Source organism: Phyllobates terribilis, unplaced genomic scaffold (assembly GCF_046119375.1).
Source record: "Phyllobates terribilis strain yellow unplaced genomic scaffold, ASM4611937v1 Scaffold_10__3_contigs__length_209671492, whole genome shotgun sequence".
Taxonomy (NCBI): domain Eukaryota; kingdom Metazoa; phylum Chordata; class Amphibia; order Anura; family Dendrobatidae; genus Phyllobates; species Phyllobates terribilis.
The window spans coordinates 12822256-12836893 of record NW_027362770.1 but is presented as its reverse complement, the minus strand read 5'-3'; the positions used below and the strand labels follow the sequence as shown (position 1 = coordinate 12836893).

The 14638-nt window shown below is 41.1% G+C and overlaps 1 protein-coding gene across 4 annotated transcripts in view; it reads right to left on the bottom strand.

Annotated features, from left to right (window-relative positions):
- Nucleotides 1–5264: 5264 nt before the first annotated feature.
- The window catches only part of LOC141164357 (RUN and FYVE domain-containing protein 1-like), a 496863-nt gene continuing 487489 nt past the window's right edge, over nucleotides 5265–14638 (bottom strand). For all 4 annotated transcript variants that reach the window (XM_073649492.1, XM_073649493.1, XM_073649491.1 and 1 more), the window contains 2 exons: nucleotides 8073–8150; nucleotides 5265–5765 (listed from right to left, as the gene is read on the bottom strand). In XM_073649492.1, the coding sequence (XP_073505593.1) occupies nucleotides 5622–5765; nucleotides 8073–8150 (222 nt within the window). In that variant the 3' untranslated portion in view covers nucleotides 5265–5621. The remainder of the gene's footprint in view (nucleotides 5766–8072; nucleotides 8151–14638) is intronic.

Below are 14638 nucleotides of genomic sequence, written 5' to 3'. Positions count from 1 at the left end.
TTAGAGGACTCCATATACAGAGCTCCTAAGTGCTAGAAGAGCAGAATTCCCCCTCAAGTGACCCCCATTTTGGAAATTATACCCCTGCCAAACATGTGGACGCTAAATGCGGTTTAGACACACTGTGGGGCTCAGAAGGGAGGGGAGATTTGGATTTGGGAGCGCAGAATTTGCTGAATTTCTTTTGGGGGACGAGGAGCCATTTCGCTTTTCCAGAGCCTTTGTACTACCAGTAATGTGGAAGCCCCTATATTTCCATTAACACGTGACAGACCTGAGTGGGGGCTTTTTATGTGAAGCTTTTATTGGGAACATTTTACATAGCATTTTAGATCACATTTATCCGGCGCTCTACGCTGAGCACTTACTTTGGGGTTTCCATCTAAATCTACAAGTGACGTGATTCAGATGAAACCCCTGAGGGATCCATTCACTATAATGAGATGAGGCAGCAGAGTTACTCTGGACTCTGTATAGCCTCTGTTCAGCGTTGTCCTTTTGAGAGGTGCACAAAACTATGGCTGACTGCGCTTTTATCTACGCCTAAAAAGAAGGACACCGCCGAATCATATGCCAGACGCCGTCCACGGTGCCTCCATCTGCCTCATCACTGGAAATCTTCTGCCGGGGGTTCTGTCTGAATCACGTATTTCAGGGATTTACATCAAAACCCGGTGCTCAGCGCTGAGCGCATGATAAACATGAGCAGAGCCATACTGCGATCTTTGGGAGGCAGAATAAGCAAAACAACAGCAAGTGAAGAATTTGTTTTATTTATTTTTTACGCCATTCCTCTTGCGGTGTAAGTGATTAGACGGCTTTATTCTTCGGGTCGGTGCGATTACAGCGATACCAGATTTATATCGGGTTTTTATGATTGACAGCTGTCACACACTAAAATACGCTTTTTTTTGCAAAAACTAATGTTTGCATCGCCATTTTTTGAGAGCTATAATTTTTCCATATTTCGGCCGACAGAGTCATGTGATGGCTTGTTTTTTGCAGGACGAGTTGACGTTTTTATTTGTTCCATTTTCGGGCAAATTACATTTTCTGTTCGCTTTCTATTCTGATTTTTTTGGGGAGGCAGAATGAACAAAAACCAACAATTCAGGAATTGTTTTTTTTGTCATTACTTGTGTGGTAAAATTGATAAAGCAGCTTTATTCTTCGGGTCAGTACGATTATAGCGATACCTCACTTATGTAGTTTTCATTTATGTTTTAGCGCTTTTACATAATAAAAACTTTTATAGAAAAAATAATCATCTTCGCATCGCTTCATTCTGAGCACTGTAACTTTTACATTTTTTCCCTGATGGAGCTGAATGGCGGCTTGATTTTTGCGGGACAAGATGATGTTTTCAGAGGTACCATTTTTATTTACATCCGTCCTTTTGATTGCAGTTTACTCCACTTTGAAGGGGTTAACTAAATATGTTTATAGATCGGGTCGTTCAAATATGTGTACTTTTTTTGTTTATTTTAATTTTTTTACATAAAAATGTCTATTTATTAGTGTAACATATATTATTATTTTTTTTATTTTTTTTTTAGATTTTTACAATTTTTTTTTTTTTTACTTTTTTACTTAGTCCCACTATGGGACTTTTACTTTTTTCACAGGTATAATGTATTGCAATGCACTAGCATTGCAGTACATTATACCTGTGGAGAATCTTCTGAGATCATGCTGTGAGCATGGTCTCAGAAGCTTTCCGTAGCTTGGTGACCTGTGGCAATGGTTGGGCCCCCACGATGACCGTTCAGATCAGGGGCACTGATCTGAAGGCAGAGGGAGCTCCCGCGCTGACACTGCTCCTGGCTGTTAGTGAAATTACAGCATCTCCTGTGCGATCATGCTGAAATTCGTCAGTCAGATTGACTGAATGATCACAGCGATCTGGGTGCGGGGACCTTCCCCAGCCGCTCAGGTGTCGGCAATGAATTGTCACTGCGTGTTTACAGGATAACCTGTCATGGTGCGCGAACGAGCATCCAGCCATGACGGGTTATCCCTGTCATTGGGAGTTGAGGGGTTAAAATCAGTTTTCAAGCTGGCGTTATAAAGTATTCTAATTTACTGAGATAATGACTTTTGCGTTTTCATTGGCTGTAAGCCATAATCATCAACATTAACAGAAATAAACACTTGAAATAGATCACTCTGTAATGACTCTATATAATATATGAGTTTCACTTTTTGTATTGAAGAACTGAAATAAATTAACTTTTTGATGATATTCTAATTTTGTGAGATGCACCTGTATATAGTGCCATTAATTCCACAGTCCTTTACAGACATTATCGGCACTGTCCCCATTGGGGCTCACAATCTATATTCCCTATCAGTATGTCTTTGGAGTGTGGGAGGAAACCCACGCAAACACGGGAAGAACATACAAACTCCTTACAGATGTTGTCCTTGGTGGGATTTGAACCCAGGGCCACAGCGCTGCAAGGCAGCAGTGCAAACCACTGAGCCACCGTACTGCCCCATGTATACATGCCCCTATCCAGGTATACATGGCCCTCACCCCCATCACGCTGCACACATAAAAAAATAAAAAATTCTAATTACCTTCCCTCTGCTCCATCGCAGCGCTGTGTCCTGTTTTGATGCCAGCAGCTTATTTCAGAATGTAAGCAACACATGACGTCACTGCCATGTGCCCTCACACGCCGAGGTCGACTGTCAGAATATTCACTGCTCCTCACGCCCGGACTATGGGTGTGTATAGCAGTAAACATTCATTTTCTTTAATAGCAGGCACAGTGTTAGCCATAGGCTTCCTGCAACGGCTGGCCAATCACATGTGTCTGCTATTTAAGAGAATGAATATTCACTGCTCTCCACTCCCGCCCACCTCTCAGCATTGACTTCAGTGCATAGAGGTGGGAGGGACTATGGAAGTGGGAAGCAGTGAATATGCATTTTCTTAAATAGCGGCACAAATGTTCGGTGCAATCGCCGGCTCTTGCCTCCTGTGACCCGCTCTGCCACCGCTGCTACTAGAACTCCCCATCCACAGCAGGTACATCTGAACTATAAGACGCACCCCCCCCTTTCCTTTTTGGAGGAAAAAGAGTGCATCTTATAGCCTGAAAAATATGGTATATGCAATTGGAATTGCATTACTGCTGTAGAAAATAGGTTAGAATAAACATACTTAGCACATAAATTGGCCAATTTATGTGTGCAAAGAAACCAATGACAAGGCGATCCTCTTTGCTGGGAACCTGAGCTAATATGATACCTCTCCTGGGCTGATAGACTACAATTATATCGGTAGATGGGATCCTGCTGTGATTAAAACTGCCAAAGGCTGGTGGATGGAGTACTCGGTCAGAGAGCCTATGTATAAATGTCAAAGACTGACCCTCACTTTCACACAGAAAACAGGTGTGGGTTCCCAGCAAAGAGGATCACTTTGTCAGTGGCTACTTGGCAGACATGAATTGGCCAATTTATGCACTAAGTATTTAATTTTAACCTATTTTCTAGAGCAGTAATGCAATTCCAATTTTGATATATTTCGTGTTTGCATGCTATAGCGTTACAGAGTACAGTTTTAATTTGTTAGTCATCCTCCACCAATGCACAGATCAACATCTTATTGGTCTTGTCTGACCCACCTCGCTCCTCACACAAACGGATCAGCACAGCTTTCTTGTGCTTCTAATAAGCAGCTGCTATCTTAGCAGTCACTAGCCAAATAAAAGATAGGACAGAAAAACAAGAGAGAGGTGAGGGGTGTAACTGCTACACATACAGTATTATCCCAGGTATCTAGTCTAATCCTCAAAACTTTACACAGAATCCTTGCAAGGACTGCGCAAGTTTTTAGTGACAGGGTTGATCACCCAAATCACTAATGCTCTGTAATATCCCAGCGCTTGCAACCAGTTGTCAAGGATAACAGCCGGGGGTCACATGCAGATCCTACCACTATTATCACTTTATCACAGTTGACACCAGAGAGATCACCCAGATCTCACTGCTTTCACCAGTTGGTCAGGGGAACGCAACTCTGCTGTCGCCAATCGTTAGAATAATTACGCAATTGTGTGATGGATGAGGCCACGGTTGCTTCCACTACTAGGCCAGTTATAGGAAACTCACAGTGAGTGTATGTGGTATATATACACTCCTGATTCCAACGCCTGGGATATACATATATGTAAATAAATATGTGTATATGGGGATATATATATCCCACCACCCCCCCGATACGGTCACTGTCAGCTCCACTCCACATTAACAAAAAGAACTGAACCACTGCTAGCTGTCGTTTATACAGGTCGATTGGACACCTGTTACAGGTAGTGTATGACTTCAGGGGTGCAATTTACTGAGCAAGAGGAACAGAACTATTACATTTTATATATTTAATCCAGAAAGATAGGTAGGGTTTAGAAAAAATATACAAAAATTAACAGAGGGAAACACTCCGATTGGGAATAAGATACTCTCTCACAGCTAACTTATGACTTCCAGCATGAACAAAGATCAAACCCAATTTCTGCTTTTTATTAGATCAAAGTTATGCCCACATACTACCCTTGATTACCTCATGCGGGGGATAACTGTGGGCTGTGAATTTTATGAGATCCCTAACTTTCAGGATATCTTTGCTCCTGGAGGTCCCAGGTGGCAGATATTGTCATCATGTTTCTTATCGCAATTTTACCTTTTACATAGAGATAAAATATGGCATGTACAGCATCGTCTATCAGATAAGTTATCTATCGGATATGCGTTATGTCCATCCCTTTGCTGCGATGCCGAAAATATATCTCCCATAAATATAGGATAGATGCAAAACCCCAATATTCATATCTGGACACCGGAGACATAGTGTCTACCTGCAATTATCCAGTTTTCTTTAGTCAGAAGAAGCTCTTTCCTGGGGAAAGGTATTTGCCTGCCTTTGCGTAAACAAATCTTAGTCTTACTGTGTCTCCTCAAAGCATTTATCTGCTGTAATTACCTGGCCATTTCAGGAGGTATCTGTTTCAAATGAGGTTGAAGTGTCAGCTCTTCCTATGTTTCTAATTTCCTCAGTTAGTTTCTCTCTTCAATAGTTGGAATTAATCCCATATTTTCAATGTGAGGGTGACATGTCCCCTTCCAGGAGAGGTCTTATGGATTTTAAATTTTTCTCTATGACATACAGGATTGGAGATTATTAAATTTTGGAAACATGGATAGAGAAAAAACAAAATTGATCAAATAGGTGAAAAAAATAAGCAAACAAACATTGGTCAATAATCAAATGCATATATATTTTTATTCTGTGGTATCAAATAATGATTTGTAGCAAACATGATCTGCATGAGTTAATAAAAGTGTAGTATTGTAAAAACAAGGCACATTTCCTTGGTATGTTTCACATAGAGATTCAAGAAAATAGTCACACAAATAGTACAAGTTTTTCATTTTAGTACAGATTTCCACAAAATGTGATACATTTGCTAAATGTTTACTTTGTTATAAATGTATCTTGGAGATTACTTTAGTGAACATGATAACAAGAATGATCACACATATGTATCAGGCAAAAATTATTTTTAAACAAAAATTTAATAAGATTTTGCACTGACACTTTAAAGATTGAGACCTCAAGAGCAGTTAGAGGAACATCTCTGCAGCAGTAGGTTGTGGCATGTGTCACATACACGGACAGGCTTAGGATATGATGGCAAAGAAAGTTCATTACTTGAGCAGGTGTTGCAAAATATATCTCCACAATTTCGACAATGATGCTAAAAAAAATTCAAGAAGAAATTTAAATATGTACCATAAAATAACAGTACCACTGTTGTCATTCATCAAGAACGTTTATATCATTGTCTCATAACTACTTAGCCATTACACTTTAAGATCTTATATAATGTAACAACATCATCAAGCAGTTTTTGTCAGTTTCAGTTTTTTGTTTCTATTACTTTTATGAAACATTCAGAAATGCTGATAGAGCCCTTTAAAGGGAATTTGTCACCCGCAGGGCGGAATAGGTAAGTATATTTGCGCGATTGCAGGGAGCAGCCGTGGGATTCCGGCGCCAAAAATGCAAATCACAGTACAGTGTGACGCTGATGGGAAGGGGGTGGTATCATAATAAAGACTGGAGGCAGAGATTTCTTCCAGGCACATCACGCCCCAGAGACTGGAAGAAATCATTAGCATAACAGAATAAAAACGATTTCTGCACATCAAGATCGCAGATATGGGCATACAGGTAATACTAGTTTAACCATTCTATTACCCATATTAATAGGTAAAAACGTCCCAGAGGTTGACAGATTCCCTTTAAAGTGTACTTATCCTAGGGAATGGAAAGATGCAATTGCAGATTACTATTGACTTTGACCCGTTACAACGTCATATATGGCCATGGAGACCTAAGGTCCTGCAATGCCTACACATGAGGAAAAAGACATAACTAATCAGCAGAACTATACTACATTTCTAATTGCAGGTATTTGCTAATATTATTATTATTACACCTACTACATATTGAGATAGAATCTTGGATATGGGAATACCCTTTTAAGTAACAATCATTATTTGTGCATTCATCAATATAATATTTATATGAAAACAGAGGGCCCGATTCATCAAAGCTTTCATGCCAAAATTCTGGAGTAAAAAATTAAGCGATGCTAAAATTTTGTGACCTTTGGCATTCTCACACCATTTTCACCCAGCTTCGACAAAGTGAGCGGAACAAGGGCATGGCAAACCGTTTGTCACATTTATGATGAGCGGAGGTGGAGGTGTTCCTTATACCAGAAATTTTTGGGTCAGGATCATACGCGTGCCTTTTTATGAATCAGGAGCATCTGACTCCAGTGCAACTACTCATGGGGAACAGAATGAACAGTGCAGGTCTTGATGAGTCAGGGCCACAGTGTTTATTAGTTATAGACTGATATATTAAAGAAACATACCCAACAAAAACGTGTTATTCCTTTATTAATATGAACATATTGTAATGTGGATGTATTTAAATACTTACCAATCGCTCTCTTGTCCCATGTTCCCAGCAATGTTCCTATCCCCTTCTGAACCACATAACTGCAATTCAGACTACTCAGTTCACAAAGCGTCTCCTGTGTAGACCTGTAGATGCTTTCCCTATGAAAGTCTATGAAATTCACATCAAGGCTTACATTGAGAAAGTGATTTTCGGTCCAAACAGAAACTGCTGAGTGAGCCAGCTAGTCTGAATTGTGGTTATGTGGTTCAGAGAAGGATCAAAATTGCACTGGGAATGAGAGAAGATGGGAATTGCTAAGTATTTAAATACATTTACACTACAATACATACCGTACATATTTACAATGAACGTGATGGAAAAATTTAATCTGGAAAAAAATAAGGACCACCTGGCCTGTCTAGGGGTTAAACGTTTAGCAGATTCAATATAAGCCAGATTCCTATGTTCAATCACAACTGTGACCTGATGAGTAGCTCCCTTCAAAAATGCCTCCATTCTTTGAAAGCTAACTTTACAGCAAGCAGCTCACGATTTCCAACATCATAGTTTCGCTCAGCACACGTAAAACATATAACATTTTGTTGCTGGGAATGCTTATTATAACAGCTAGTATTAGTAGTTTTGAATGAATTCACCACTCTTTAGAAGATCATATATATATATTTTTTTTTTTCTGTCATAGATAGTAGTACAGATAAAAAATGTGACACTTCAATCTCAATGACCTTCAAGCACACATCTACCAGCAAGGCCTAGCCCTATTCACTTGCCTAACTTTACATAGCTTTCACTGCTCCATCTAACATCCCCTTATGTTTGATGAAGGTCATTGAGAACGAAACGTCACGTTTTTTACACTATACTACTTTGGATGACATGAATATCCATTTTCTTCATTACCTTTTAAGTGCAAGATTAATTCAATATTGTCATTTATGGTGGTGGGACTCTCTCCGAGCACCTAGGAGTGCAGTATTTCCTTACCTATAAGCTAGTATTAGTGGTCAGTAATACAGGTGAGAAAAAAAAAGTATATTGTTAAAATGTATAAGGTAAAAAAAAAGTTTACCTTTCGTCTTGAAATGGAGAACTCTTTGTTACATTGTTTGCAGCCTGTTGCTTCATCATCCTTCAGCCATGTGTGACCCTTTAAATAATATTAAAAAAGTCATGTTTACACACATATGTATTATATATCTCTACAAAGAGAACAATCAATCAACCATGTATAGAACTAATACACATTGCTTCTCTCCAATACTACAAAAGCATCTTCTCTCCTAAAAACAGCCTACTGCTGGGCAAATTATACTATGAAGATGAACCGTGGCTTCTATGCTGATCAGAATCTTGTTAGTAGAAAACAGACATGTTTTATGGAAAGATGAATGAAGGGAGCAAGGTCTTCTCAAGCTTATGTTTTGTGTTAATGAAAAATGGTTTTCAGCTTCTGGATTCAAACACTAAAAATTAACACTAAAAATAACGTGCTCTAATATAGACTATTTTTGATTATTTAAACACAGAAAAGCATTCATGTTCATCAAGTGCAAGTAAGTTACAACATTTTGAGTCAGCAGCTAGAGAAGACTATTTTGCACACTTGTTGGTTCCCTAAAGGGAATCTGTTCAGTATGATCAACCTTCAATCAACTATGCCATCTATATGGGCATGTAGGTCGTAGGAAACTGAATAAAATGATACCTTGATATTTGTAATCCGATGTCTTATTCTAGAGAAATCCACTTTTTCTAAATATGTAAATGAGCTGGCTATGGGTCAGACACTGATCTACAGTACATGAGTCTGCCTATAGAGCTTATTATAAATAAAAGGGGGTATTACCAGTGTGAAACATGTAACTAACACAGAACTGTAGAAATGAACTTTGTCTCATTACAAACACATTTCCAGAAGCTCTCACAGCTCTGCTGTATTGCAAAAGTGTCTGCCTGTGAGATGGAAGCTGAAGCATCTAGAGGAACCTGCAGATGTGTCAGTTATAATCACACACAGCTCTGCAGTGATGTCAGGAGAGGATAATATCAGTCATTACATGTCTCACACTGGTAACACCCCCTTTTAATTTTAAACAAGCTCAGATAAGAACAGAGTTGCCCTTAAAAACCCCACATCACAGTCGGCGGTAGATGGGTTTCCTGTGTGTGTGCTTGCGGGCGATGAGGACAAGACAGCGACACATGGGGCTGACATCCCTAAGTTGGGGGATTCCGGGGAGAACTTTGAGATTGCTCCACTGAAGGACCATAAGCTAAAAATGGTGTTTGATAAAGTCACCATGTTAAACAGGGTTGCTCAAGAGCCGGGGGCCGAAAAAAGGTTTCCACACTTTGCAGTAAACGGGGATATGCTGTATCGGGTGACTAAGCTAAGGGAATTGGAACAACTGGTAGTGCCAAGGCCCTATAGGCGTCGGGTGTTAGACCTGGCCCATTCTCGTGTCTTGGGTGGTCATCTGGCTGTAGACAAGACCCAAGACCAGATTCTTCAAGGTTCTACTGGCCCAGATGTCACACAGAGAGATTTTGAATTATTGTTTAACCTGTCCTACTTGCCAGCTAACCGTCCCAGTCTCACTTCCGGAGTCCAATAGTGCTGTTATCCATTATACAAGTCCAGTTTGACCGCATTGCGATGGATCTAGTTGAACCCTTGCTAAAGTCTGCCCGAGGGCATCAATATATCCTGGTGGTCCTGGACTATGCGACACGGTACCCAGAAACGGTGTCCATAAGAAACTCTTCAGACAGAAGGATAGCTTGAGAACTCATCCATATCTTTTCCCGTACCGGCCTGCCAACGGAGATTCTTATCGACCAAGGAACTCCATTCATGTCCAAAGTAATGAGAAAGTTGTGTATGACCCTCCAGATTACGCAACTCAGGACATCGGTATACCATCCGCAAACGGACGGACTGGTGGAGAGGATTAATAAGACCCTGAAGGCCATGCTCAAAAAGGTCGTAGAGAAGGATGGTTGAGACTGGGACTACCTACTACAACAGGGAGGTTCCACAGGCCTCTATGGGGTTCTCTCCACTTGATCTGTTGTATGGCCAGCACCCTAGGGGGGTTCTGGATGTTGCAAAAGGAGATCTGGTAAGCGAAGGTTACATCCCACCGGAGCATCATCGAGCATGTAGCCTCGATGCAGGAAAGGATTGTGGAGGTGATGCCTAGTGTGAGAGAGAACCTCCTCCAGGCACAAGAGGCCCAGGCAAGAATCTACAATTGGTCGCCAAGGCTGAGACAGTTTAGCCCTGTGTCACAATTCCTGCACTCGCCGTGGCCTTACGGATACTCTTAAGGACGCTCTGGCCTTGCATCCTCCACCCCTGGGGGAGGCTATGACTCAGGCCATTCGTATGGACCGCAGGATTCGGGCGAGACATGATGAGCGACAAGGGGTTTCGGTCATTCCTCTAGAGTCTTTTTCCTTACCTGAGACGGAACCAATGAAGGTTGGAGCAGCCATCTCTCGGACCGTGGAGAGAAAACGTCAGCGCAATCTCGGACTCTGATTCTACTGTGGTCACGCTGGACATTCTCAAGGACTGCTCGAGTCACCCTCAAGCAAATAAGTAGTCAGGAAACGCCCAAGCCTGGGTGATTGCTGAGGAGGTCACAAAGGCTTCCAGGTACTTTTTTACTCCTCAGATATAGTACTGTTGAACGTGGAACTATGTTTTCAGAAACTATGGTTATCTGCACTTGCTTTCATTGACTGTGGGTCCGCTGCAAACTTTATTGATCCTGGATGGGTTTTTAAATTAGGATTAGGGACAGTTAGATTGGAAAGACCCATTCAGATTGTTGCCATTGACAAGACACCGTTACTCCAGAACCTTGTCCAGCTGGTAACGGTGGAATTCACACTAAGAGTGAGAACACTGCACTATGAGTCCATCTCCTGTTATGTGTTGGATAATTTACCTGCTGGGTTTCGTGTTGGGGTTTCCTTGGCTGCATGTTCATAATCCTGTTATTGATTGGTGGCAAAAGGATATTGTGGAGCCCCCAACTGCCATGAAAAATGTATTTGTTCTGTGCAAATTTTCTCTGCTAGTCTGGAAGGTCTGCCGGCGCACCTGAAAGACTTCGGAGATGTGTTCTCAGAAAAAGAGGTAGAGATACTACCTCCCCATCGTCCTTATGATTGTACTATTGATTTAATTCCTAACGCCAAATTGCCTAAAGCTCGCTTATACAATTTGTCAGGACCTGAACGGACTGCTATGAAAGAATATATTATTAAAAGTTTACGGAAGGGTCATATCCGTCCTTGCTCCTTGCCTGTTGCTGTTGGTTTTTTCTTTGTGAAAAAGAAAGATGGTGGCCTCCGTCCTTGCTTCGATTTCCGTGAACTAAACAAGATTACTGCTAAAAATACTTACTCCCTTCCACTCATCTCCGACCTATATAATCAGCTTACTGGGGCTAAATGATTTTCTAAACTTAATCTCAGAGGGGCATATAATCTGATAAGAATCCGGGAGGGTGATGAGTGGAAAACAGCGTTTTTAACGTCCGAGGGTCTATTTGAGAATCTGGTCATGGCTTTTGGTTTAACCAACGCACCTGCTGTTTTTCAGAACTTTATGAATGACATTTTTTCTGATTATCATTGGAAGGTTTATTGTGGTAAACCTTGATGACATTCAAATCTTTGTATGTGTTTAATAGATTATATTTTTTAGATGTGTATTATATGCTCCTTCTTTTAGTTAGTTTTACATTCATTGTTTTTTTATGTAATTTCTTTTATTGGTTTGCTGGCTTGCCGCCAGCATACTAAGGGTATTTTACTTAGAAAAACAGAGTAATTACACATGCAGCAATTTTTGTAAAAAAGTATAAATCCATTTATTTTACATATATGCTGACAAACAATTAAAAACAACAGTTATTTGACAGACAGTGAGCCGTAATAAATGATGAACCGATCAATTTTGGTGGTTTGCAGGTTTACAAATGTATATCCTGAGTAGCATTAACATCAATCAAATCACATTGCAGTAAACAGTTTAACACCAGTCTTTTTTAGTAATCAGAAGGGCTTTATCTTCCCCTCTCCACGGAAGGTAGCAAACAGCAGGCAGAGAAAAAACAACAAGTCACAGTTTAACAGCACGCCAATATATACATATCTCAGTCTATGCCTCAAGTGCAATCATAAATGCAGGCTGCAAACTATCAGTGCTCATGTACACAGTACACAGTTACCCTGTGCTGAAATCTCAAACCCCAGCTAGTGTCACCTCACTGAATCAAGCAAGAATATCTCATTTTGCGGTGTTGAATCATGTATTACATGCTATTACTGGTCAGGAAGGCTGTTAGGACCCACTTACCACGTGACCCCTGGCCCCAATGCGCATTTCGCACTAGCTTCCTCAAGGGGGCGTAATTTCTTTTATTGGTTTGCTGGCTTGCCACCAGCATACTAAGGGTGTAATGAGGTCATAATATTGTTTTAAACGTATTGTTCTGCTGCCCCTATAAGTATGTAATTTCTTCTTTTAATCTTTATACCACCTGATGAAGGTAGCAGGCCGCTACCGAAACACGACGTAGAGCATAAGTAATTAATAAAGGTCTGTCACCTTATAATTTTCAATATTGTCCTGAATCCTCTATTGGCTTTAGCTCTCCTATAGACCACTTTTTTCTTTCTTCACATTCAAATCTTTTCGTCTAATCTAAGTTCACACTATGAGCATGTTCCTTTTATTTTACAAAGACTCAGGGAGAATTCTTTGTTTGCCAAATTGGAAAAGTGTACTTTCTCTGTTCAGGAAATATAATTTCTGGGGTTCATTGTATATGCTGAGGATTTTAAAATGGATCCCGGGAAGGTGCAGGCTATAATTGATTGGGATCAACCTCACGACCTTAAAGCACTACAGTGTTTTTTAGGATTCGCCAATTACTATAGAAAATTTATAAGTTTTTTTTCGCAGATTGTTAAACCTCTTACCGATCTCACATGTAAGGGGCGGATCTTAAGGTTTGGTCGTCAGATGCTATTAGGGCCTTTAATAAACTAAAAGAGTGCTTCATATCTGCTCCAGTTCTGATACAACCTGATCTTCAGAAACTGTTTATTGTAGTGGTGGATGCCTCAGAGGTTGGGGTGGGGCCTGTTTTATCCCAAGGTCCCAAAACCCTGACTAATTTACGGCTATGTGCATTTTTTTCTAGGAAATTTACGTGTGCTGAGCGAAACTGTGATGTTGGCAATCATGAGCTGCTTGCTGTAAAGTTAGCTTTCAAAGAATGGAGGCATTTTTGAAGGGAGCTACTCATCATGTCACGGTTGTGATTGAACATAGGCATCTGGCTGATATAGAATCTGCTAAAAGTTTAACCCCTAGACAGGCCAGGTGGTCCTTATTTTTTTCCAGATTAAATTTTTCCATCACGTTCAGACCAGGGTCTAAGAATGTTAGTGTCAAGGGTGTGGCAGAAGTGACAGACAGTCATCCGCAGTGTGTTGCAGGAGATCTCTACATTTCGCATTGCAGACACCTTCTTGAGGCTGTCCCTAGGACCCAGCGGCTACCTTCCTCTGGCTAATTAACACCCTGGCCTGGGTGTATAAATACCTGCTGTGTTTCAGAGGGAGGTGGTGGCGATATTCATTACTTCTTGTGAAGGATTTAGCAAAAGCAGTACTTCCTCCTCTCTGTTGCTTGAGGACGTGTGCGCATTTGTCTGGAATCGTTTAAAGCTAAGCAATTCCCCCCTATTTGTCCTCCCTTGTTGTCTTTAGTGTTCACTGGGGATCGAGTAGTGCTCATCTCCTCTCTTCCCTAGCCTTAGCCAAACGCCAGGGAAAGACAGGGAGAGGAACGCGTGCGGCGATTGGTGAAGAGACAATATATCGACGTTAGGGGAGACAGGGTGATATTCAGCCAGGAGGTCTCCACTCTCCCCTTTCCCTAGAGTCTGGGCTTCCTTTCCCTCTTCACTTGTGTTGCACTAAGTCTTTCCCACACCTTGCGAGACAGTTAGGGCTGATGCTTTGACACGCAGCCTTAATTCTGTTTCTCGTCCGGAACCTCCTTGCTCCATTCTTCCTAAGGGTATAGTAATTTCGATGGTGTCCTCCGAATTGGAGGCTGAGATTCGCAAAGTACAGTAGCCGCCTCCTTCCGGTACTCCTGGATCTAAATCATTTGTGCCGGTGTATCTAAGACTACATCTGTTGCAAGAGTTTCATGATGCTGTCTTGAGTCGTCACCCCGGGGTCACTGCTACACAGAAGGCTAGATGTAGAAGCTTTTGGTGGCCCATCCATGCATAATGAAATTAAAAGTTTTGTATCCGCTTGTGAGGTTTGCACACACTTTAAAGCTTGTCAGAAAGATCGTGGACTCATTTGTCCATGGATTTCATAACTGAATTGCCTTTGTCTTGTGGGAAAACCGTTATTTGGGTGGTGGTTGACTGATTCAGTAAACTAGCCCATTTTGTTCCATTATCAGGGTTACCTAATGCTGAGATGCTTTCCTGGTTATTTATCAATCATGTGGTGAGATTGCATGGCATTCCCTTAAACATTGTGCAGTTTGTCTCCAAATTCTGGAGAGCGTTTTGTAAAAGATTAGGG